The sequence below is a fragment of the Hyaena hyaena genome, unplaced genomic scaffold, assembly GCF_003009895.1.
Source record: "Hyaena hyaena isolate Hyena2069 unplaced genomic scaffold, ASM300989v1 scaffold_100, whole genome shotgun sequence".
NCBI classification, from domain to species: Eukaryota; Metazoa; Chordata; class Mammalia; order Carnivora; family Hyaenidae; genus Hyaena; species Hyaena hyaena.
The window spans coordinates 1,949,348-1,971,229 of NW_024080732.1; the positions used below are offsets into that span (position 1 = coordinate 1,949,348).

General features: G+C 46.6%; 1 protein-coding gene across 3 annotated transcripts in view; it reads left to right on the forward strand.

Annotated features, from left to right (window-relative positions):
* CSGALNACT1 (chondroitin sulfate N-acetylgalactosaminyltransferase 1) overlaps positions 1-21,882 on the forward strand; it is a 336,617-nt gene that overhangs the window by 232,643 nt on the left and 82,092 nt on the right. For all 3 annotated transcript variants that reach the window (XM_039235638.1, XM_039235636.1, XM_039235637.1), the window contains exon 3: positions 12,311-13,229. In XM_039235638.1, the coding sequence (XP_039091569.1) occupies positions 12,602-13,229 (628 nt within the window). In that variant the 5' untranslated portion in view covers positions 12,311-12,601. The remainder of the gene's footprint in view (positions 1-12,310; positions 13,230-21,882) is intronic.

Consider the following 21,882-nt stretch of genomic DNA (forward strand, 5'->3'; position numbering starts at 1 on the left):
CCTTATTTTGGGAAGCAGCTTTTATTGTTGTTTGAAGTTTTCTTTCGGACCCCAGGAATATCTCTACTACCAGCAGGTAAAATCAGAACGCTGGTGTATTGATTCATATCATTTGGAGCCACTGGAAAATTGCATTTCAAAAGTATCCTAGGAAGTTCTGAGAGTTCTCCCAAACAGTACCCTGCCATCCTTTTCATAGTGACTTGGCAGTTCTAACAGTCAAGTTAGGTTCCATGTGGTCAACCCTGTGGTCAGAAAACTCTGTGGCTTGTGGTCTCATGTCCACAGCCCTGAAATAATATATTATCCTGAGGCCCAAACTATGTTGAAGAAGCTAAAGAAAACCACCCGTGTCCTTCCACTGTGCCTGAGCTAAGCCTTTCAATGCAATTGCCTTTTAAAACTTCCCTAACGACCTGGTGAGATCTGTACCACTTGGTATAAATGGGAGTTTGGGGAGGACTTTTCAGATTCATTACAAATTTCTCTTTCTTTTCCTTTCCCCTCCCTCCCTCCTTCCTTCCTTCCTCTCTCTCCCCTATCCCCTCCCCTCCACTCCCCTCCTCTCCCCTCTCCTCCCTTCATCCCTCCCTCCATCCATCCAAACAAACAAACAAAGAAACAAACTGGGCTTTGGGGGGATAGTAAGGATGTGAGAGAGTTACTTTGATCTGAAACTTCGGAAGTGTAGTTCAGAGGCAAGAGACCAGGAGTCTGGCACCCTGGGTCCTAGTTCTGACTGCTTTTCGCCAGTGCGGTAAATTTGTATAAAATCAGTTATTCCTCCTTGGTTAATCTTTCTCATCAGTGAAACAATGTCAGTGTCAGGCTTCTATCTGTGGCTTTGGCCTTATTTTGGCTCACACTGATTTCATGTTAGCTTCGTGCCAGGCTCTATGCCGAGCACTTCACATGTACTATCTCGTTTACTCTCAGAAGGACCGAGGCCCTCTCTGTGCTCCCATGCTTGGGAAACAAAGGCTGAGAGAAGCCAAATAACTGTAGGACTTGAGTAGTCTGCACCCCAGAACCTGTCCTCTCAGTCACTGAGCGGTATGCATAAGATGAAAGGGGATATGAGATAGTGCTTCAGAGAGTCAAAGCAAACATATATGTGACATCTTATCAAGGCCCCGGAAGGGGCAGAGCAGGTGCTTGCCTGTGCAGACAATTCGAAGAACACAAGCAGGGGCCTCCTTCCGAAGGCCTCCCCCTCTGCCTGTCATTCCTCAGCCATGTCCGCATGTCCAAAACTAAACTCGTCTTTCTGCTAAATCTTCTCTTGCATGTGTTGGCTTTTGCAGTGGTACCTCCATCCTCCAAGTTACACAAGCCAAACCCTTGGCCTCGTTCTCGATGGACACTTTCTTTCTCCCCCTCATCTGATCGCTGTCCAAGCCCTGGAGGTGGTACCCAGGGATATTTCTTGAATCTGCCCTCCCCCATATTTAGTGTTGCTGCTTCCACATCCCTTAGTTAGAAACTGTAGTGGTGGAATGGCTTCCTACCTGGCCTCTTTAATGCCAGTCTTCCCCTCTCCAGCCCGTCTCATCTGCCCATTTGCTAACATTCAGTCTGATCATGTAATTCTCTTATCTCAAAACAGAGATGGCTGGCTAACCATCACCTTTGGAATAAAGTTCAAATCCCCTGTCGTGGTATAAGGGTTGGTTACAGACTGTGCAGGCTGCTCTTATAAAATACCATGTTATAGAGTGGTGGCTCAAATAACAAGCATTGATTTGTCACAGTTCTAGAAACCAAGAGTGCGAGATCAGTGTGTCATCTTGGTCAGATTCTGGTGAGAGCGGTCTTCTAAATGGGGCTCCTTGTTACAAAACCTGTCCCAGCTCCTCTCCTGCCTCCTTCCGGTCCAGCACTGTGCATGGTGCGTCCCACGTCAGCCTTCTCTCTGCTCTTCCCTGTTACTTTGAACACTCCTCTGTTGAGCATGTAGCAAACTCTAGAGAAGCCCTGTAGCACAGTGATCAAGAGTAGAGACAACAGAGAAACACTGCCTGGATTGGGAACCCAATTCTGCCATTTCGTTGCCAGGTGACTTGGGTAAATGACTAACCTCTGCCCCAGTGTCCTTATCTGCAAAATGGGTATGCTATTAATGGAACCTGCCTCATAGGAGACATCAGAGAAGTTGGAGGAAGATGCATTTAGAGTGGAGTCCTAGATAGGCAACAGTTTATAGAGAGGGCGTGGGATATTTTAAGAATGATACAGAGAAGGGGCGCCTGGGTGGCTTAGTCGGTTAAGCGTCCGACTTTCGCTTAGGTCATGATCTCGCGGTTCGTGGGTTCGAGCCCCGCGTCGGGCTCTGTGCTGACTGCCAGCTCAGAGCCTGGAGCCTGTTTCAGTCTGTGACTCTCTCTCTCTCTCGGACCCTCCCCTGCTCACGCTGTCTCTCTCTCTCTCCTAGAAATAAATAAAACATTTAAAAAAAAAAAAAGAATGATACAGAGAAGATGTTAGTAGAATGTTACATAGTGTTAAACTGGAAGACAAAGTTGGGTTAAGTAAGTACTCTGTGCCATCTGGTTTATGTAGAAATAAGATACTGTCTGTTGTAGGTAACTTTCTTGATCAGAGCAATGTCTTGAAATAATTTTAGCTGAAACCTTAATAATGAGTTAACCCTGTAGCAGGGACAGGCTTAGCACTGGCTGTGGGAGTGGGCAGCTGGAGAAGGGGTAGAGAAGGCTAGAAGAGGTACTCATAGATGTGGTGGGGTGGAACAGAATCTTAAAAAGTACCTGCCATCAGCACAAGGTTGTGTGTGTGTGTGTGTGTGTGTGTGAAAAATAATAATACATCTTGTATTTGTGTAATATTGGTCATCTTCCTGTTAGTTTTTTCTCTATTGTTAGTTCTGTTTTCCAGATTGAGATGGAAGGCACTAAGAGCGAAGGCTTTGCTGATCTAGCTTCATGGGGTTTCTAAAATAATTCTGCACAGCCCGTGCTTTCTCCAGTCCTGTTATATAATAACCACTTTCTAAAAGCAAGCCCCTCATTTGTGTGCTGCTGTCTCCCATGTAGGTGGGGAAGGAAGAGGAGAACCGAAAGGTGGTAGGCTGTTTATCTCATCTAGCCTAAAAGTAGCAGTTTTCTTCTTAACCCTTCTCACCCCAAACATGTCAGCAAGACATGGGACTCATGTTTTGATTCCTGAGAGCAGCTGTCAGACCCTTTCGATTCAGGATGTTTCCAGCGGTTTTCCCTTCGGGCCGTCGGATGCCTGACAGGGAGCCTGCAGTGCGCACACCCTTCTTGCACGAGACCGGAGGCAGACCAGAGGCACACACAGCATGGGCTGACTGGTGCCCAGGACTGGGGACGGGGGGAAGAATGACTCTGGTGCCCAGAGAAGGTAGACAGTGCTAGGTGTGCCCCTCCCAACTCTTGCCTTCAGGTCACAGTGCCATTTTGCACATTGAGAGACTGGTATCTGGTCCATCTCTCTTTAGAGGCCTGTTTTGTCCTTTTCTAGGGCTTTCCCTGCTCCACATGCACGTGTTCTCAGCTTTCCTGCTCTTTCTCTGTGGCCCTGCTTGTGGGCATTGCCTCTCTTTGCTGATTTTGTCTAATTCTACATGCTGTGTAGTTCTGTCTACACCCTGCAATGTCAGGCTGATTGCAGTAGGTGACTGGTGGTGTTTGGGGATGTGGGGGCCCGTTACCTATGTGGGAAAGTCACCAGCCTCCCCAAATCCCAGTTTTATCGTCTAGAGAATAGGAATCAAATGACTCACCTGTGGTTTAGGTGAGACAGCAGGTAATGCAGGAGGCCTGGTGATTCTCCAGTGGTCCTCAGTGGCACCCCCCTCCTCTCCCCGGGCTGCCGGAAAGGACATCAGTTCCTGCCTCTGCCCCAGGTGAGCACTTCTATCTTGCTCTGGGAGCTGTGTGTCTAAACATGTTTTAAAGCCATTGGGGGTACATGGTAGAGGCATTTGGCAAACCTATTTCTCATCTTATCTTTCATCCCCTTTCTGCTAATAAGGTGCATGGGTCATGTTATCAGGAAGGAGAGAGCTCTAGTTTCCTTCTTTGTGCCGCCCTCGCTATAACTAAAGGGGGGCCCATCCCACCTTGCACCCACCTCAGCCTTCGTGGCGTAACGTGATGCGATTCACACCTCTGACCTCCCCTCGGAACTGACATTTACCACTCAGCAACTGCCTGGCATCTGCTCTAGGCCCCATGCTTATTACTTAGCTAGAAGGTCCTTGGCTTTAAACATTGCTCACTTTTAATTAGTCACTTCTTTCTTAATTAACAGCATGCGTTCCCCTGGAAGCTGTGCGGTGCGGTATGACCTTGGGACGTGGTCTCCTCAGGAGGTGCACTTCCCTGCATCTCCACTGATGCTGGGACTGACTTTGGCCTGCATGTGAGGTGATTAGTTGACACATTGGTGCATGGCCATTGCGTGGACGTCTCCATTTGCCCTGCTTGGGGGGATAGAAGTGAGAAATCGGTGCTTGGCAGGAAAGAATTCCGAAGTGATGCCCGCCAACATCTTGACCAACAGAGAGATGTTCTCTTTTACTCCTTTCAAAGAAGAACATCTTTCAGTTGATTAAAAATTCTACTTGCTAGGGTGCTTTTTAGTTGAGATGTCTTAAACCTGATATGTGGCTGTAAGTCCCTGGCATCTGCTCAGAAGCACTGGGGTGTTGCAGAGGTATTTTTTCCTAGCCCCAGCTGTGGGGCCAGAGCAAGGCTCACACTGGGCATGGCTGGACCTGGCATTATTTCTAGGGATAGTGTGAATCTGCATGGCCAGTAAGGGATGTGGATAGTGTGAATCTGCATGGCCAGTAAGGGATGTGGAAATGCAAAGCACAATTAAATGGGGAGACACAAAAATTATCTATAGAGAAACAGTGCTTAATGGCACATCTAGGGGCTGGACAAACTCATAAATAAGAAGGTTCATTATGAATTCAAACAGGCCTCAGCAAGCCGTTCCGGATTTTTAAGGGTGATGAGTAGGAGAGCCCAGTGGGTAAGAGCAGGGTTTCAGTGTCAGACCAAGCTGGATCTGAAACCGGGCTGGGCCACCTGCCAGCTGTGCGCCCTGGGCAAATTGCTTCACTGCTCTAAGTCTCAGTTTCCTTATCTTCCATGGGGGATAATAAGACTTAGCTCATAAGATTGTTTCGAGGATTAAATGAGATAATGTTTATAAAGTGCTTAGTGTGATGTCTGGCCCAAAACAAATGCTCAGTAAGTGGTTGTAATTATGAGCAATGAAGGGTATTGGAGGCCCAGTTTCACAGGGTTCCTATTTTGTGGTGCAGGGTGTCTCCCCTAGCTGCGGAGAGCCCTGTGGGACTGAGCAGAGACAGAGACTAGGCAGGTCTCTCTCTGCAGCATTTAGGCAGCTGACTCAGTCCTGTATGTATGCGTGAGACTCCTTCCTGCCGGGAAAAAGTTCTCTCTAGACTTACTCCGAGTCCCTTGAGAATTGCCTTCTTATGCAGGGGCCTTTCTCTCTTCTCACTCTGCGGGCTTCAAGGCTGCCGCCTATGCTGAGTGATCCCCTGAGACTCCCCTTGAAACAGGGTTGGAGGTGACAAGAGCAGGGGTCGGGGGGAGAATGGTAAATCTGAGCATATTCAGAAAGCCCCTCTCTATCAGTTCTTCTCTTCGAAGTGTTGCCAGCAAATTAAAAACCAAAATCAGGGGCACCTGGGTGGCTCACTCGGTTAAGTGTCCGGCTTCGGCTCAAGTCATGATCTCACGGTCCATGAGATCGAGCCCCACATTGGGTTCTGTGCTGGCAGCTCAGAGCCTGGAGCCTGCTTCAGATTCTGTGTCTCCCCTCTCTCTGCCCCTCCCCTGCTCATGCTCTGTCTCTATCTCAAAAATAAATAAACTAAAAAAAATCAAAACAAGAGAGAATAACAAAAAAGGTGTAGACATGTTTCCTGACTCGCTGGTATGTGCAGTTGTAATTAATCTCTGTGCCTTAGTTTTCTGACCAGCAGATCCCAATTTCTTTCCCCATATTTCTTTTTCTGTGCTTCAAAGTAGGGGAAAAGGTCTTTCAGGAGACCAGTGTGGAGTTGAGAGGATGGAAGGGTACTTCTCGGCTAAGAAGTTTTCAGCTGACAAGTAATCATTCCAGTTCCTTTAGGCCCTCCGTGCTGGTCCCTGGAGAGTGTGCTCTCAGGTTATAGGGAGGACCTCACAGAACAGACCCTCAAGGGCCATCTTGAAGGCTAAGTCTAAATTCTCTGGGAAGAGAAGGAAGTGTGTTCCTGGCAGAGACCTGGCAGTGGTCTGGGCATGTGGCCTGGAGGCAGATGTTGGGGACCCTGGGATGGAGTCAGTATGGTCCAGAGGCAGGAAAGTCCCTCTGAGAAGGGAACAGCAACGCAGGTGCCCTGGGTCCTGGAATTCACTGTTGACTGGAGCCCGTGGACATAAAGCATGATCACAGAGTCCGTTACCCCCTGGAGTGAGGTCCCTGGGGGTGCCCAGGAAGGGTCATCAGGGTGAGAAAACAAAAAAATTTTATACTTCATTATTTTAAGAGTACTGTTTTGGGAGTACGTAATTTGACGATACCGTAAAACTTGTATATAACTTACAAATGAGTACATTTACATACTTATATATATGTCAAAAGTTACTTATTGCCTAGAATGTGGTATTACGTTTGATAAGTTTGGAGACTGCCCATCTTGAGTGCCAAGGTCAGAGGAAGAAAGCAGCAAAGCTGCCAGCATGACCTAGGCCACAGTCCACGTAGTCCCCTTTCTGTGTGAAGGCACAGCCCCAGGCCAGGTGGCCGGTGTCAGGGAGGAATGCTTCAGACTCTTCATGGCCAGTTTGACAGATCTCTCTGGGTGTTTGATTGTTAACTTGACGGGAAGCCTGTGCCCATTCTGGGATGGGCTTCAGCACCTCGTCATTCTTGGACAGTGATCCTGACCCACTTCCCTCCTTGCTTCCGGTGTTGCTTCCCTATCAGGAACCTCGCTGAGGTTATCCTCAGCAGTGGGCACTAGAATGGATAGTCACTAAAGAAAGACTCACGGAGGAAAGAAACCTGTGTTCCAGGAAGCCCTGACCCCTGAGAAACCCTGCTCTAACGCTCCCGGGTTTCGGGAGTTTATGAGCCCTTATGCTCATTTTCAGGCCATTTTCACTTCTTTGCAAGTACCCTCAACCCCAAACTAACTGTGCACAGGAGGCAGATGATTGTGGACTCAACTAAGCAGTTGCAGGAGTTCATTGTATGTACTCATTTCCTTTAAGAGAAGGCAGATGGAAAAGACTTAGAAAAGTCTGCAAACAAAATGGACTGGGAGGAGGCGCCGTGAGCTTTAGGGATTTTCAGCTCTCATAACGGCTTTTCTCTGTTTTCTGTTGAATTTTGCAGAATTGTGCTCCCCTTCTGCCATATGTTATTGGTCACTCACATCAAATCCACAGTACGATGTGGGAGGCAAACACAGCCATGAAAACCCAGAGGGAGACAGTACCGAGGGTCACATGGGAAGCTGGCCACGGGTGCCTTGCATGGTAGCCTTGCATGGTAGCTTGAAATGGAAGAAATTACCAAGAAGCCATGTGTTTGAGTAAAGCTTAGTGTTAGATACATTTATATCACATATGCATTTTTGAGAGTATTTGGAAGCTCTCTGAATAAGAATCCGTACTTGATGCCTTTTCCACGCACGTCCAGGATGATATGTTTGTGCAAGAGATAGACCCTTAATTTATGTTCTATTGGTACGGCTAATCCTTTGCCTGAAGGTTAGCTTGTGCCTTTGCCGTCAAAGAGCTGATTGTATGTGCCACAGTGGAGGAGGCTCACACGGCAGCACTGGGGCCTTGGTCTACCACTTCCTGGGCAGTAGACGTGGCTTATTTTTTTCCCCATTACCCCTTTTGGCTGTGCCTGCACACAGGGTGGGGATGTCTTGTAGAATTTATTGCTGCTCCTTGAATAGTTTCCTTTATCACTCACAAGGTCTGTCATTGTAGCGTGTAGTAGTGCCTGACCTGGTCTTGCCACGAAACCACTGTCCTTTCTGCCTCTGGAGTCCTTGGTGATTTATGAGCAACTTGCGGCCATTAATAGATACATCTTGGCAGGCTCTCTGTCATAGTATACAGCCCTCATGACCAAAGCATTCACTGGGATCTGTGGAGTGAAGTGCACACACACATCCTAATAGCCACTTCTGTCCTAGTCATGGAATTTCTAATGTCCACTGTCTCCATTTGGGATACATATTGGACTCTGGCTCCAAGTTAGGCTTGTCTTGGTTTTACCCTCTAAGAGCTTCCACTATGAAATGAAATGATACCTGTAGTCACTTGTCTATCTTATCTTAACGAATGTTGAGTCTATCATTTGTTTTAAACTTGAAGCTTGTCATTTCAAAATTTATTTTCTTATGCTTCTCAACATCCCTATCTTCCCTATACATTTGGTAGGTGGGGAGCATGGCATCAACACTTTATTTTAATGGTACTTGCCTATTTGGGGCTTATAGTCATTTGAGAAGGCTTTAAACTCTAAGCTTATAAACATGCTGACGTTGGAATTTGTGCCTGGTTCATTCTCTCCCGTAACTTCTTATAGGAGTGCATTCAACTTAGTAGGTGCTTAAGAACTATTTGTTTTAAGTATGGTAACAGCAGTATCCTAGATGGAGTAGACTGTGATTTTGACCCACTGTTGGGTCACTACTGGGTTACTTGGGGGATGTGAGTGATGTCCTGGATGTTTTCTGGTCCCAGCAGGATGTCAGAGCCATTAGACAACCTGCACCTAGAGTCTGAGAAACCCACTCCATTGCTGGATGCCTTGGCATAGGCCTACTGTGTCTTTCAGACTCTCTGCCTTAAATGTTCAGAAAGTGCTGTAGATTCCTTAAACGGTCCTCTATCTGTGTACCCCAGGGAGAAAACTCCTAGGATGAATCTGGCCCATGGATGATGGAACCCCAGTCTGTGCTGAGAATGCTTTTCCATTTTGAGAGTTTGGGGAATAACCTTGCTTTAGGTGGCTCGGACCTGGGTGGATACTAGAAAGCGTTGCCCTTCAGCATTGTTTTGCCTTTACAGGAGCCTGTGAAGAAGCCTTCAGCCTGTGGTTTTGTTGCCCAGGAATTGCAAGAATGGTAGCAAGACCATTGTGCTTGAATAGTCCCTTCATTCTAGTCAATAAATTCAGTGCTTTGGACAGGATGTGTCACAGAACCATCCTTAGGGAATTGACCAGGGACAGGAAAGTATTGAGAGCAGTTAGTAAAGACAGACATTTAAAAATGTTAGTGGTGAGAGAGACACCTGGTTGGTAGTGCATGTGATTCTTGATCTTGAGTTTGAGCCCCTTACTGGCTGTAGAGATTTAAAAAACAAAATCTTAAAAGATTTTAAAAACGTGAATGGCAAGAAATCTGACGAACACAGGATCTTCTATAATTAAAAAAAAAAGAATCTGTACCGCTCTTTTCCCAGATGTTCTAAAATTGGTTATTGACAGGGCTCCAGCTTGCTCTCACTCCTTCCCTGTTCCTGTCTACCCCCAAAGACTGACTAGTCTAAAACCCAGGTGCCTTTTCTAGGTTTTTAAAATACTAGCACAATGCTGCTGTGATCACATAAAGCTATGTTTTCACTGTCACCTCTAACTTGTAGTAGTCCTTGGTAATTACATGGTGCTTTCCATCTGTAAGTCTGTAAACACATGATAAATGTTAACTCTTAATTCTCCTGACACCTCTGTAGAGATGGAGAGATTGCACGGGGCCTTTTAGACGTTTGGTCTGGTTACATCTCACTGAGGTGTTCTTTCCTGTATGTGGAAGCGCTGGTGAAAGTAACCTGTGCTCTTACAAATGACGTTCTGTGTTGCCAAATGAAAACGCTGCAGTCTGCATAGAAGCATGAAGCAGAAGGATAATTCTCCTGCCTTCAGGAAGTGTATATTCTGATCCTCTGCAGTTTAGCCAGTTGTTACTGTTGTGATTACAGATTAGACTGCAAGAATAGTTAGGAAACATTTTGTCTGTTTAAGGATGTAGAACTCTGTTTCTGACGTGTATTATCTGCTCCTGACATTTAAAAGGAGAAATTTATCACTTCTTTGGCAGTAATTTTTATGGCTCTTTGTTATTTCTTTTCAAGAGTTATTTCTTCCTAAGATCTGTTTATTTTGTCCTTTTACATCTCGAAGAATGGAATTCCAAATAACTTTGGGATTTACACCAGTGAAATTCAGAAGCTGGACTTTAAAAAGATATACAGAACAGAACAAAATAATTATTATACAGTTTTAAATTTCTCTAGCCATAGGTTTAATATATTGCTTCGTTAAGCAACATGATTTCAATTTATTATGCAAATGTAACAATTATTCCATTAAAAAAAATCTGTTAGAAAGATGGCACACTTTGCTTCTGTGGCACAATCAGTAATGTTGAATGTCCCACTTCTGTTTTTTGATTTGCTTATTTTGTCTTTAATGACACCCATTTAAAGCAAAAGTCTTTAAAATGGTAGAATAACATGATAACATGTCTTCACTGGTAATTTAATACTTGGATATAATGAGTTCATCTGAGAGATTTCATTAAAAACAGCAAGGTGCCTGAATACCAAAGCTGAGATGTTTTTAATCACAGAATTATAGTAATTATACAAATCCCAAGATTTTCATCAGACAGAAAAGGCTTCCAGGGCTAAACATGCGCTTTAAACTTAGCACTAATAACTGTGTATTGTTCTAAATTATAGGAGAGCGACTCATTGGGCCAAGGGGAATATTGGAATTGAATTTTTAAGGAAAATTGAGAAACAAACTATTTTGGTAACATAATGGTATCTGTAAGAGGCACATCACCAGGGTAATAGAAGAAGAATTCTCTCTTTGTGCATAAGACATAGCAGGTGAATATCCGATGAAGTCCATGAAGCTTTTACTGTTTACTGTATTTTCAGCATCGCAAGAATGCTGCAGAGAACAGCTCTCCCTTTTCCCAGGGGTCCTGAAGTTGCTAGCTGGCAGGAGTTCTACTTCCAGTCAGTAAATGGGACAGACCACCAGTAAATTAGGTGACTATTGACCCGGAATCTGGATTTTCTGGGTTGGATGAAGACTGTAAAGAGTAATTTTGTTATTGTGGGAATTATTTAAAGTGTCAAATTTTTAGAAAATGGCCAGGACATAGTACCCTTGGGGAGCTTGCTTTTAAGAGAAGTTATATAAAAAGATGCACCTGAGAAGAATTTTGTAAAAATCTCCCTAAGCAAGAAAGTTTATTTGATCTATTTTCCATTTATCATTATTTCTCTCTGTTTTCTGGCTCAGATGGGGAAGGGGGCGACGAGCACAGGGGATTGAGGAGGAAGGGATAACGTTGAAGGAGTGTGGCCCTAATGGGTGGAGGAGGAAGGAAGGGAGCCTGGGGGAGTGGAGAAGGCAAGTTAGGTTGGCTTCTCATTTGTTACAGAGGTTTGGAGTCGAGATGCAGAGCATGTATTTGAATGGAAGGCTCTGCGATCTGTCTGGGTATTCTTGATGGTCAGTCAGGACACAGAATTCCTTCTAGAGGCTGGAGCAGAGACATGCCTGGGATTTGAGTCCTGACAAGACAGGTATTTTTGGTCTCTGTTCTCCCACCCCATCCTTTTCTGTGGTAAACTTATCATCCCCTGTCTGCAAGCAGAATTGGAGAGTTCGTCGAAACAGCAGTCCCCGGATGCCATCTTGATATGTTATTATCCACATTTATTATTTGCATATTTCAAGCTCCAGGTGCTTCCCCACCTCCTCATCAGGGAGTTTGAAGACCGTTTTGTCAGCTTTGAGCACTGCCCAGAATGAGTGCTCACAGGTGAGAGCGTGTAGACCTCACCGTTTGCGTCCATCAGCGCTGGGCAGGCCCTGGCTGGAGAGGTCCCTGCCTGCAATCTCAGTTTCATTAAAGTTTCGCTTTTGCCCTTTTAACCATCAAAATAATATGTGCCATTGTGGGAAATTTATAAGATACAGAAAAATCTAGTGAGGCAAGGAAAATCACCATTAATGCTTTCACCCAGAGGGAATTCACATTTTGCCATATCTCCTTCCAATCTTTTTCCTGCGTGCTTTGTTTCTTATGTGCACTCATCTACAAATGCATGTTTGTATTCTGATTTCGAAACATTGACCAATATTTAATCCCCTGGCATAAGCATTTTCTGTAAACCTCAGGGGAATGTTGATGACCACAGCGAACATAAGGGCGTTACTGTCTTAAGTGTCTTGTCGTCTGCTCCCTTCCCAGGTCCCCTCTTGTGGTCTGCTGCACGTCTGGGAGGCTATGACGGGAATGAATGTGAAAAGCTGGAGGCTTCACCTAACTCTCTGCTCCTGCCTGGAAGATCATCCTCTAGAAGTAGGAAAACTGCGGTAGCTGACTTCAAGGGACCAGGCACATTGTAGAAAGAAATGGATGAAAGCAGCTCCGGGGGCTCCAGACACACGCTCCCTGCGGTCTAGTCCAGGGAAGCCCTTCGGCGGGGCCCTGGCATTCTGGAATGTCGCCAGGCCTGGACGCATGGCTGATTCCTGAGTGATGATGGTTCGCCGGGGGCTGCTTGCCTGGGTCTCTCGGGTGGTGCTTTTGCTCGTGCTGCTCTGCTGTGCCGTCTCCATCCTCTACATGCTGGCCTGCACCCCAAAAGGCGACGAGGAGCAGCTGGGGCTGCCCAGGGCCAACGGCCCCACGGGGAAGGAGGGGTACCAGGCCGCGCTGCAGGACTGGGAGGAACAGCACCGCAACTACATCAGCAGTCTCAAGAGGCAGATCGCACAGCTCAAGGAGGAGCTGCAGGAGAGGAGCGAGCGGCTCAAGAACGCGCAGTATCACCCCAGCGACGCGGGCCTGGGGCTGGAGCAGGGCCCCCCGGAGAAAACGCAGGCAGACCTGCTGGCCTTCCTGCACTCCCAGGTGGACAAGGCGGAGGTGCACGCCGGCGTCAAGCTGGCCACCGAGTACGCCGCCGTGCCTTTCGATAGCTTCACCCTGCAGAAGGTGTACCAGCTGGAGACTGGCCTGACCCGCCACCCCGAAGAGAAGCCCGTGAGGAAGGACAAGCGGGATGAGCTGGTGGAAGCCATTGAATCGGCCTTGGAGACCCTGAACGGCCCTGCGGAGGGCAGCCCGAATCAGCGCCCTTACTCGGCCTCGGATTTCATAGAAGGTTGGCAAGTTCGTGGATCGCGGTGGAAAGTGGAAGGAAAGGCATCTGGGTCCAGGCACCCAGGCGCGTCACAGCGGCGGGAGGCGGGCGGCTGGCTTTGGCAATGGCTGGTAGAGAGTGAGCCACAGCGAAGGTATATAGCGTGGGTTTTTTATTTCTCAGAAACATCCATTCTACTTAATTTCTCATGAAAGCCACACTTACTTGAGTGGACAGGTTCATTGTTCCCTGGCAGAAGAAGGGAGAAGTTCTTGCTTTCATTCAAGAAGAAAGAAAGCAAAATGTAAACAAAAAGTACTGAAACCCAGATGGAGGATGATAGGCAGTTTTAACTGATCTCTTCCCTGGGCCCTTCTCCTAGAAACTGGGCCTGGGTATCAGGCCCGTGAAAAGGAGAATTGCAAACGTGTGGTCTACAGCACTTAACATTTGCCAGACACTGTTCTGGGAACTTTATACATACTAATTCACTTCTTCTTCTAAATGACCCAATGAGGAGGGAATGAAGAAATTGAGGTTCAGATTAATTAAGTAAATTGCCCAAGATTGTTCAGTCAGCAAGTGACAGAGCCAAGATTTGAACCTGGGAAATCTGATTCCAGAGTCCCCCATCCTTAACCACTAGGTTATATTATACAGACCATCACAACACGGGAAAACCAGTGAGATGAATGGCTCAGCTTTTTTCCTGGGCACAGAACAACCAAGTAGTAGTTTGTGTGTGATTGTGTCTACTCTGAGGAGAAATTGGCCTTGCCTAGTTTCTTGGAAGATTCATTAGTAGTTTCTCGGAAGATTCATTAGTACCTTCTTACCAGCTTTTCCACTGTTACTGGGGCAAAAATCAACTAATGTGGGAGAGGACATAACTTCCAAGGGCATCCACCTCTCTCTCTTGTTTCTGGAGAGAATCTACTTCAACTTCTCAGACCTGTATCTGTGTCCACTGTTACCTTACTCCCAACTTTGCTTCCGTGACCCCCCTCTCATCAGCCTGCAGGCGAGAGAGTCTCTTTAGTCATATCAGAACGGCTCTTGCTGCTATTATCCCTGTTCTCTTTGGACACTTCCCCATCTTAGGATTTTTTCCACTTTACGTGTAAACCATGAACTCATGTAATTTTGGTAAAGAATTATTTTCATATAGGTAGGGCCAGGTAACAAAATCTTGTACAGGATCGAGCTTTTTGGTTGTCAGGGTGTTTTTTGATGTTACTCATTTATATCAGGTGTGAAAAATACCTAGCACATGTGGCAGCTAGCAAGTAGGAGCACATGCTGGGCACTCAGAGTTCAAAATGTCACGACGTCATAGCCGCACAATTTTTAGTGCTCTGGAGTCCATGAAACATTTCCACATACAGTATCATCCTGGGGGACCCCCAGGGAAAGTCATAAACATCCTTATTTTCAAATGGCAAATCCTGGTCACCACTCGCCCTGGAGAATGCCCCAAGAGCTGCCCACATAGGAAGCACTTTCAAAACAACTTAGTTATAAGTCAGCGCCTCCAATTTGGAATGTTGGCCCTTGTGATTTTTCATCTGCGTTCGTATTTGAAACCCCTGTCTGCTTTTCTGTGTACAGTATCTTGATACACAAGGCCCGTTATTCTCAGTCAGCAGTGACACAGGCCTCCCGTCCCTGAGTTTATTTGTGTTGAGACATAGCTGACCTTCTGTGGAGACGCTGTTGCCCTAGCTACCCAGTGTTGCTCACATGTGCGGCACATGGCCTGTTTTAAGGCAGATCAATCCACACATGCCTTCCAAATTTGGAGGAAGCCTAGTGGGCTATTTCCTTATGATGAGTGAATAGACACACACCTTGAATATATTTATACTTATTTGACTGTCATAAGAAGTACAGTTTAGTTCACTTTTCTCGTTCTTTTTTTTTTTTTTAATGTTTTTTTAAATTTATTTCTAGGAGACAGAAAGAGAGACCGTGTGAGCAGGGTACGGTCAGAGAGAGAGGGAGTCACAGACTGAAACAGGCTCCAGGCTCTGAGCTGGCAGTCAGCACAGAGCCCGACGCGGGGCTCGAACCCACGAACCGTGAGATCATGACCTTAGCGAAAGTCGGACGCTTAACCAACTAAGCCACGCAGGCGCCCCTACTTTTTTCATTCTTAACCACAGAAGATTGTGGTGGCAATCTTTTGTATTCTCAGGAAGTGGGGTATTTTGAAAGATTCCACTAGTCCAAGGACGTTTCAGGGAGGTAGAGTCAAAGTCCACATAAGGAGTAACTTTCAAATAGTGATGTTCCAGAGCAAACTGGGAATCCTATCACTGTGAGAATTTGGTCACCAAGTGGATGGCCACTTGGTCAGGACATTATAATTCATGATTCGAGGATCAGAGCTATAGCTGGACTGGATTACATTTGAGGGGCTTTTCAATCCTGGTTCCTGATTCTATGATCTACACACAGTCAAGAAGAAAGAAGAGAATGGAAAAGGTCTGGTTTGAAATCTGTTTTCTAGGAGTTAGAACAAGTGATGGGACCTTATAAGGGTGAAATAGCTCTTTGAAATAACTTATTTGGATTTCTAAACATAACTGTAGAGAGATTGATTTTGTGTTTGGGGTATCAGTAGTCCGGAAGTTGGAGTGGTTTAGTAAAAAGCCAATTTTAGGTAATAGCTGGGGTGTTCCACACTCAGTTCTAAGCAAAGGCAGCTGATCTGCCGAACCCAGAACAAGAATGGGGATTCTTTGTGTTGAAAGAAATCATAATAAAAACACATGAATGCTTCCAGATGAAAATAGTTAGGCAAAGCTTAAAGCTACCTTCGAGGCAGGTAGCATGATGACATGAGTACAGGGAGCTGTGTGACTTTGACCAACAGCCTCAAGTCTCTTAAGACTGGTTTTCCTCATCTCTCTGAAGAGTCTTGACTTAATGTCCTCCAAGGCCCTATCCAGCCCCAACCTTCTGGAAGATGCAAAGCGCTGCTTCAACTTCTTTTCTTCTCCACTTTGCCAAGCACGTGTCCCCGGACGGTATCTGCCATCCACTTTCCTGGGTGACCAGGACACGACACCGATCCTTTGGGGACCTCCTCTCTAAAAGAAGGACTTCAGATAGATTATTTATCAGGTCTGATCTGACAGTGGCCACTTTCTAGGGTGCTGTGAAGCTTGCAGAGGGAGAATACCACATTGGTGACTGTCTATATTGATGTAATTGTTTTCTGTCTCTAAAACAGAGAGAACAGCATGTGCCTCCTCTCCCTCTCCCTAGACATTTTGCTGGCATTGATTTTTGCGTTGGCTTCTCACAGAATAGTGTGAATTTTTTTTATAACTATCTGGGAAAAGGAGTTAAAGTAGAAAAATGTGATCAAATCCTGTGCCTTAGGATGCCTAAATGTTTATCTCCTTAAGTGAACAGAAAATCTTTTTGTTTGTGGTTTAGTTATTCCTTCACTATGGGATATCCAGACTCCTATTTTAATCTTAGTGGCATAACTTTTGGCTTTGACTTCCTATTTTTAAGTAAACCTCTTGGACATGAATTTGACATGGTTCCATAAAACAATTTGGCTTTCCAAACTATTCCTCTTTTATAATCCAAACTTCTGAGATTGTGAATCTGTGTGAGACAGTTGTGTCTACTTGTCTCTGTGGGGTGGCCCTTCTGTCCCTCTCCACCAGGTTAGTAGTAGTAAGAGCGGGTCAGATTTGTGGTGAGGTAGAGCCAAGCTGTGATTTGCAAGGAAGTGAAGATTTTGAGGGCACCTTGAGATGCATATGAAGCAGGGGACATAGAAATCGCTATAAACCCTTAGTAGCTGCCTGTACAGTAAATTCCGACTTCCTGTGCACGACAGCCAACACCTCGTGCCTTCTGGGAAGCTAAGGCAAGGAGTGAAGAGCTGAGTTTTTGACTTCCATTGCTGTCTCACTATAAGGTCTAAGGGATACCCTATGACCCCTTTGCTAAAGCTGTTTTGGATAAGTCAAATCCATTTCCAGGTCCTGGCTACTTGGAGAGCCAGGTACTTGGGGCTGTGAGGACAGGAAGTGGGCTCTTTTCCTCAGCATGCGTTTTGGTGATATACTTCTCAGTCAGCAACTTGGTGACTTGGGGTAGAAAAGGTAAGGCAGGCATGCTTTTTTTCTCTCTCTCAAAATAAATAAACCTTTTTTTTTTTTTTTTTTTTTTTTTTTTTTTTTAAACCTTTTTTTTTAAGTTTACNTTTTTTTTTTTTTTTAATAAACCTTTTTTTTTAAGTTTACATAGAGAGAGGTGGAGGGGGACACAAGTGCGAAAGGGGTAAAGAGAGAGCAAGGCAGTGAGAGAATCCCAAGCAGGTTCCATGCTGTTAGCACAGAGCCCGACACAGGGCTCAAACTCACCAACTATGAGATCACCACCTGAGCCAAAACCAAGAGTCAGACACCCAGTCCACTGAGGCACCCAGGTGCCCCTAAATAAACTTGAAAAGGTAAAGGCAGGCATTCAGATGCATTTATGGGCATTTTGGGGGGCATCAGGAGATCTTGGTGCAGAAATAACGGCGCGTAGGGGCAGAGTGGGAGGGAGCTTCTGCACAGTGGGGGCGTCTGACCTGTGTCTGGGGTGTGGGAGGTGTGCCGGCTGGCCGGACAGCAGGAGGGCTGCAGGTGCCGAGTTGGGCCTTGGTTCTCAGCCAGCATCTCCAGGGCACTGAGGGCGTTAGAACTCAGGGCGGCCCTTCTGACCGTCTCTCACCTCACTATGCGCTGGAGACACGACGCTGGCTCACTTTTAAGGTCCGAGCAGTCCCACGTGGCACTGGCTTCCTCTGTCACTCATCTATCCTGTCTGTCCTACTTCCTGCCTTGGAACCCTTCGTTTGTTTGCTGATGCTTCAAGGCCCTTTAAGGAGGGAGAAATGCTTTTTATCCTGAAATCAGAGATAAGAGGCTTAAATACAAATAAACGGTTTGAGGCTGCACTTTGAAGCAGGAATCTTCCTGTGGTGATAGGGGTAATGAAAGTGGCCCGGCCTTGGATTGTGCCCACGGGCAGGGGTCCACCCTCCCAGCACGGCAAGGGGAAGAGCCCCATACGAAACTAAATGCTCCCCTGTCCTAGGATATTTTGAAGTTCTTAATAATTTTAGAACAGGGGAGCCTACGTCTTCATTTTGCACTGGCAAACGAGGTTGCTAGTCCGCCTTCCAAAGTTGAGGACAGGAAGGAAAAGAAGAGGGAGATAGAGTTAGGGGTGAACTGTGCAGTCAGCGCCTTTCCTGAGGGTCAGCTCTGTTGACCTTCGGTGCACTGGGGCAGATGGAACCTGTGTGTGACAAACACCCTGTGTGTACAGAGTATTTTGTCACGAGACTGTAGAAACTGGCAAGGCTGACATTTTTTTGTATTTTTATTGTGCCCATGCAAAGCACTTTTGTTCCCAGGGGAGGGTTGTTTTTTTTTTTTTTTCCAGAAGTTGAGGCTGTCACTGTTCTCCCTTAAGTTTCCTGTTAAGAACAGGCGACAAGAGCGCTGTGACAATGGGGGAAGTCCAGGATGGGTGAACTTGGCTTTTGTGGGAGAGGGGAGCAAAGGCTCTGTGGAGAAATGGTCTAAACTGGGGCCTCACACAAAGTGGAAAGATGTGTGCTGGGGGAGGCCGTGGGGGTGGGGGGGACACACAGGCAAGGGGCCCCTTCCTGTGAATGTATGGCCAGGGCTGCTGCGCCAATTGCAGCCTGCTCCGCTTCTTTGGGTAGGAAGCAGTGTTTACAGAAAGGATCTGTAGTTTTTTAGCCCGACTGCTGGCTTCCCCTTTTAGAGTCAAGGGTGAGGTCCTGCACTGAGGCTTAATCAACATGCATGGATAGGACACCTGCTCTTTGTGCAGGATGTCCCCAGCTGTTTAGGGGGCTGGGAAAGGAGGATGAGGCAAGGTCTCAGGCCTGAAGGACCTGATTATATACATGGGGAAGCAAAACTGAGTGACTGACGGGTCAGCACAGGGTACTCTTGGTGCTGTGGGCCTCAGAATTGGAGGCCGGACGCAAGCCAGACGGTCAGGGAAGGAGGCTGGACCTGAGGCTGAGAAGGGGTCGCCGGAGAGGGAACGAGGTAAGGGAACAGATTGGCCGCATGGGGAAGAATACCAGAAAGCTGACTGACTCCAGAATAGGAGGTCAGCGTGGAGAGCAGCCTGGCCAGCCTGTGGGATGCAGACACACTAGCAGTGGCTTCACGAGGGTCCTGAGGGCTGGGCACAGGAGTTCAGCCAACAGGGATCCTCTGGACCTGGAGTCAGAAGGTCCCTTCTCCCTAGGAGGCAGTGAGCTCAAGCTCAGCTCTTGGGTCCCAAATAGCCCTCCTTCTCCTCCTGCTCGGAGTGGTTACCACGTCCTTAAACAATTCAGCATCGTGGAGGTCACCGCGGTCAGAGATGGGGACTGCCATCATCTGTCTCAGCTGCCCGTATGTCGGTGCACTGGGCACTATGTCTGACATTTCATACACACTAGTTTATTTAATCCTCTCTTGCACCAGACAGGTGGGCATGCTCATTATCTATCTCTGTTTGACCTCAAGGCTACTCATCTGGTGGGCGCTGGGGCCAAGATTCCAGAGCTTTAGATCTCAGCCCCTCACCAGGCTGCGTCTCACCTCTGAGGGTCTCTGACCCAATACACACTCCTCCAGTCCCAGAATGATGTGGGGAAACCTTTTAAAAACATGTCCAAGGTGTACAGACACCCTTGGGGGAGATCCTACACTGGTGAGTTGTCTAAAATCGGGAGGAAGTTTTAATAGGAAGAGAAGGAAAAACATGCGCACCTGGGGGAGACAAACAGAAAGAGACACAGGAAGAAGCCGCCAAAGACAAATCCTTCAAGTAACTGAGGGCAGAACTGGAGGTGCGGGAGCCGTTAGCACAAAAAGCTTTGTTTAAGCAGCTCAGACAGGCGCTTCTCAGAATTATTACAGCTTTATGGGAAAGGGCTTGAAAGAGGAGAGAATATTGAATTCAAAACTAGTTGAAAGCCACCGAGGAGCTGTTTGGCATGCCTATGCGTTCCTAAGAGACAGTTTACCTTTTTATTGTATTCTCCAAAGCATTAGACCTTACGTAGGGAAGCTTGGAGGACCCCACAATCCGATCCCAGCTTATCGGTGCAACTTCATTTCCGACAGCTCTCTCCTAACCTTCCTGTCCTACTGCCGAATCCTTTATTATCTTGCTCCTGCCCTGGCACTGCTTCCCTGGGCACAGTCCTGCACCAGAAAAACCTGGGCTCCCGACCTCTCCACCCACGGGTTCCTCTCTGAAATCTGCTATTCTTCCAGCTGCAGCTCCGCCTCCTTTCCCCAGACCAGCCTACAGCATGGTGCTCTCTCCAGCTGGTTTTCTAGCTCTTCCATTAGATCAGCCTGTCTTTACTGACCACTTGTAGCAACAGTTAGAGCCTGAATAGCAGTCTTTCCCATTAGGGAGCCAGCTGCTGGAGCCTTAAAGTCTAACTCCACCCAGCTCCGCCTGCCTTCCCACCCGAGGAGGAGCCTGGCCTCCTGACTCTCTGTTCACCCCTTGGATGCAGCCTACTCCTGGGGGGGCGGAGCCACGCCCCACTCAGCGGCCACACCATTAGTGTGTATCAAAGAAATTGCTTTTAACTTTTGGGAGTGAAAGTGTATTTGAAACCCTAGATAATCACAATACTCACAAATCTGCTCTGCTCTGCTCTTAAAGTTCCATTGTGAATTAGGTGTTTGGATTAGGGGATATTTTCCATAGAATAATACTATAAATAGTACTTGGATTCCTTGGACATATCATAGATCTGATTTAAACTCCAAAATCAAACAAACCGGTGCTTGCCAGAGGGGAGGTTGGGGGCAGGCTGGGGGCAAAATGGGTGAGAGGAAGTGAGAGGTACAGGCTTCCAGTTCTGGAATGAGTAAGTCACGGTGATGAAAAGTACAGCATAGGAAATAGAGTAAATGGTATTTTTTTTTTAAGTTTATTTACCTGGGAGAGAGAGAGAGAGAGAGAGAAAACCAGTGGGGGAGGGGCAGAGAAAGAGGGTCAGAAGATCCAAAGCAGGCTCTGTGCTGATAGCAGAGTACCCATTGTGGGGCTTGAACTCAGGAACTGTGAGATTATGACCTGAGCCCAAGTTGGATACTTAACTGATTGAGCCACCCAGGCACCCCCAGTCAATGTTGTGTTAATAGATTTGTACGGTGACAGATGGTAGCCAGACTTGTGAGCATAGCATAATGTGTAGACTTGTCAAATCACTGTGTTGTATGCCTGAAGCTAACATAACATTGTGTGTGAACTATACTTCAATAAAAAAAGGAAGTTACCCTCCTCAATTTTTTAAAATAAATAAATAAAAACAAAATAAAAGCTAAACAAACTCCAAACTCAAGAACACAAATGCTAGAGGTGGGAGATGAGTGAGTACGGAGAGTACTTTAGAAAATTATTTTCGTTTTCTATTCTAGGCATTACTAGTACCTTCTCAATGTAGTACCTAATGGTAAAGTCATTTAAAAAAATTTTTAATGTTTTATTTATTTTTGAGAGAGAGAGAGAGAGACAGTGTGAGCAGGGGAGGGGCAGAGAGAGAGGGAGACACAGAATCTGAAACGGGCTCCAAGGCTGTGAGCTGGCTGTCAGCACAGAGCCC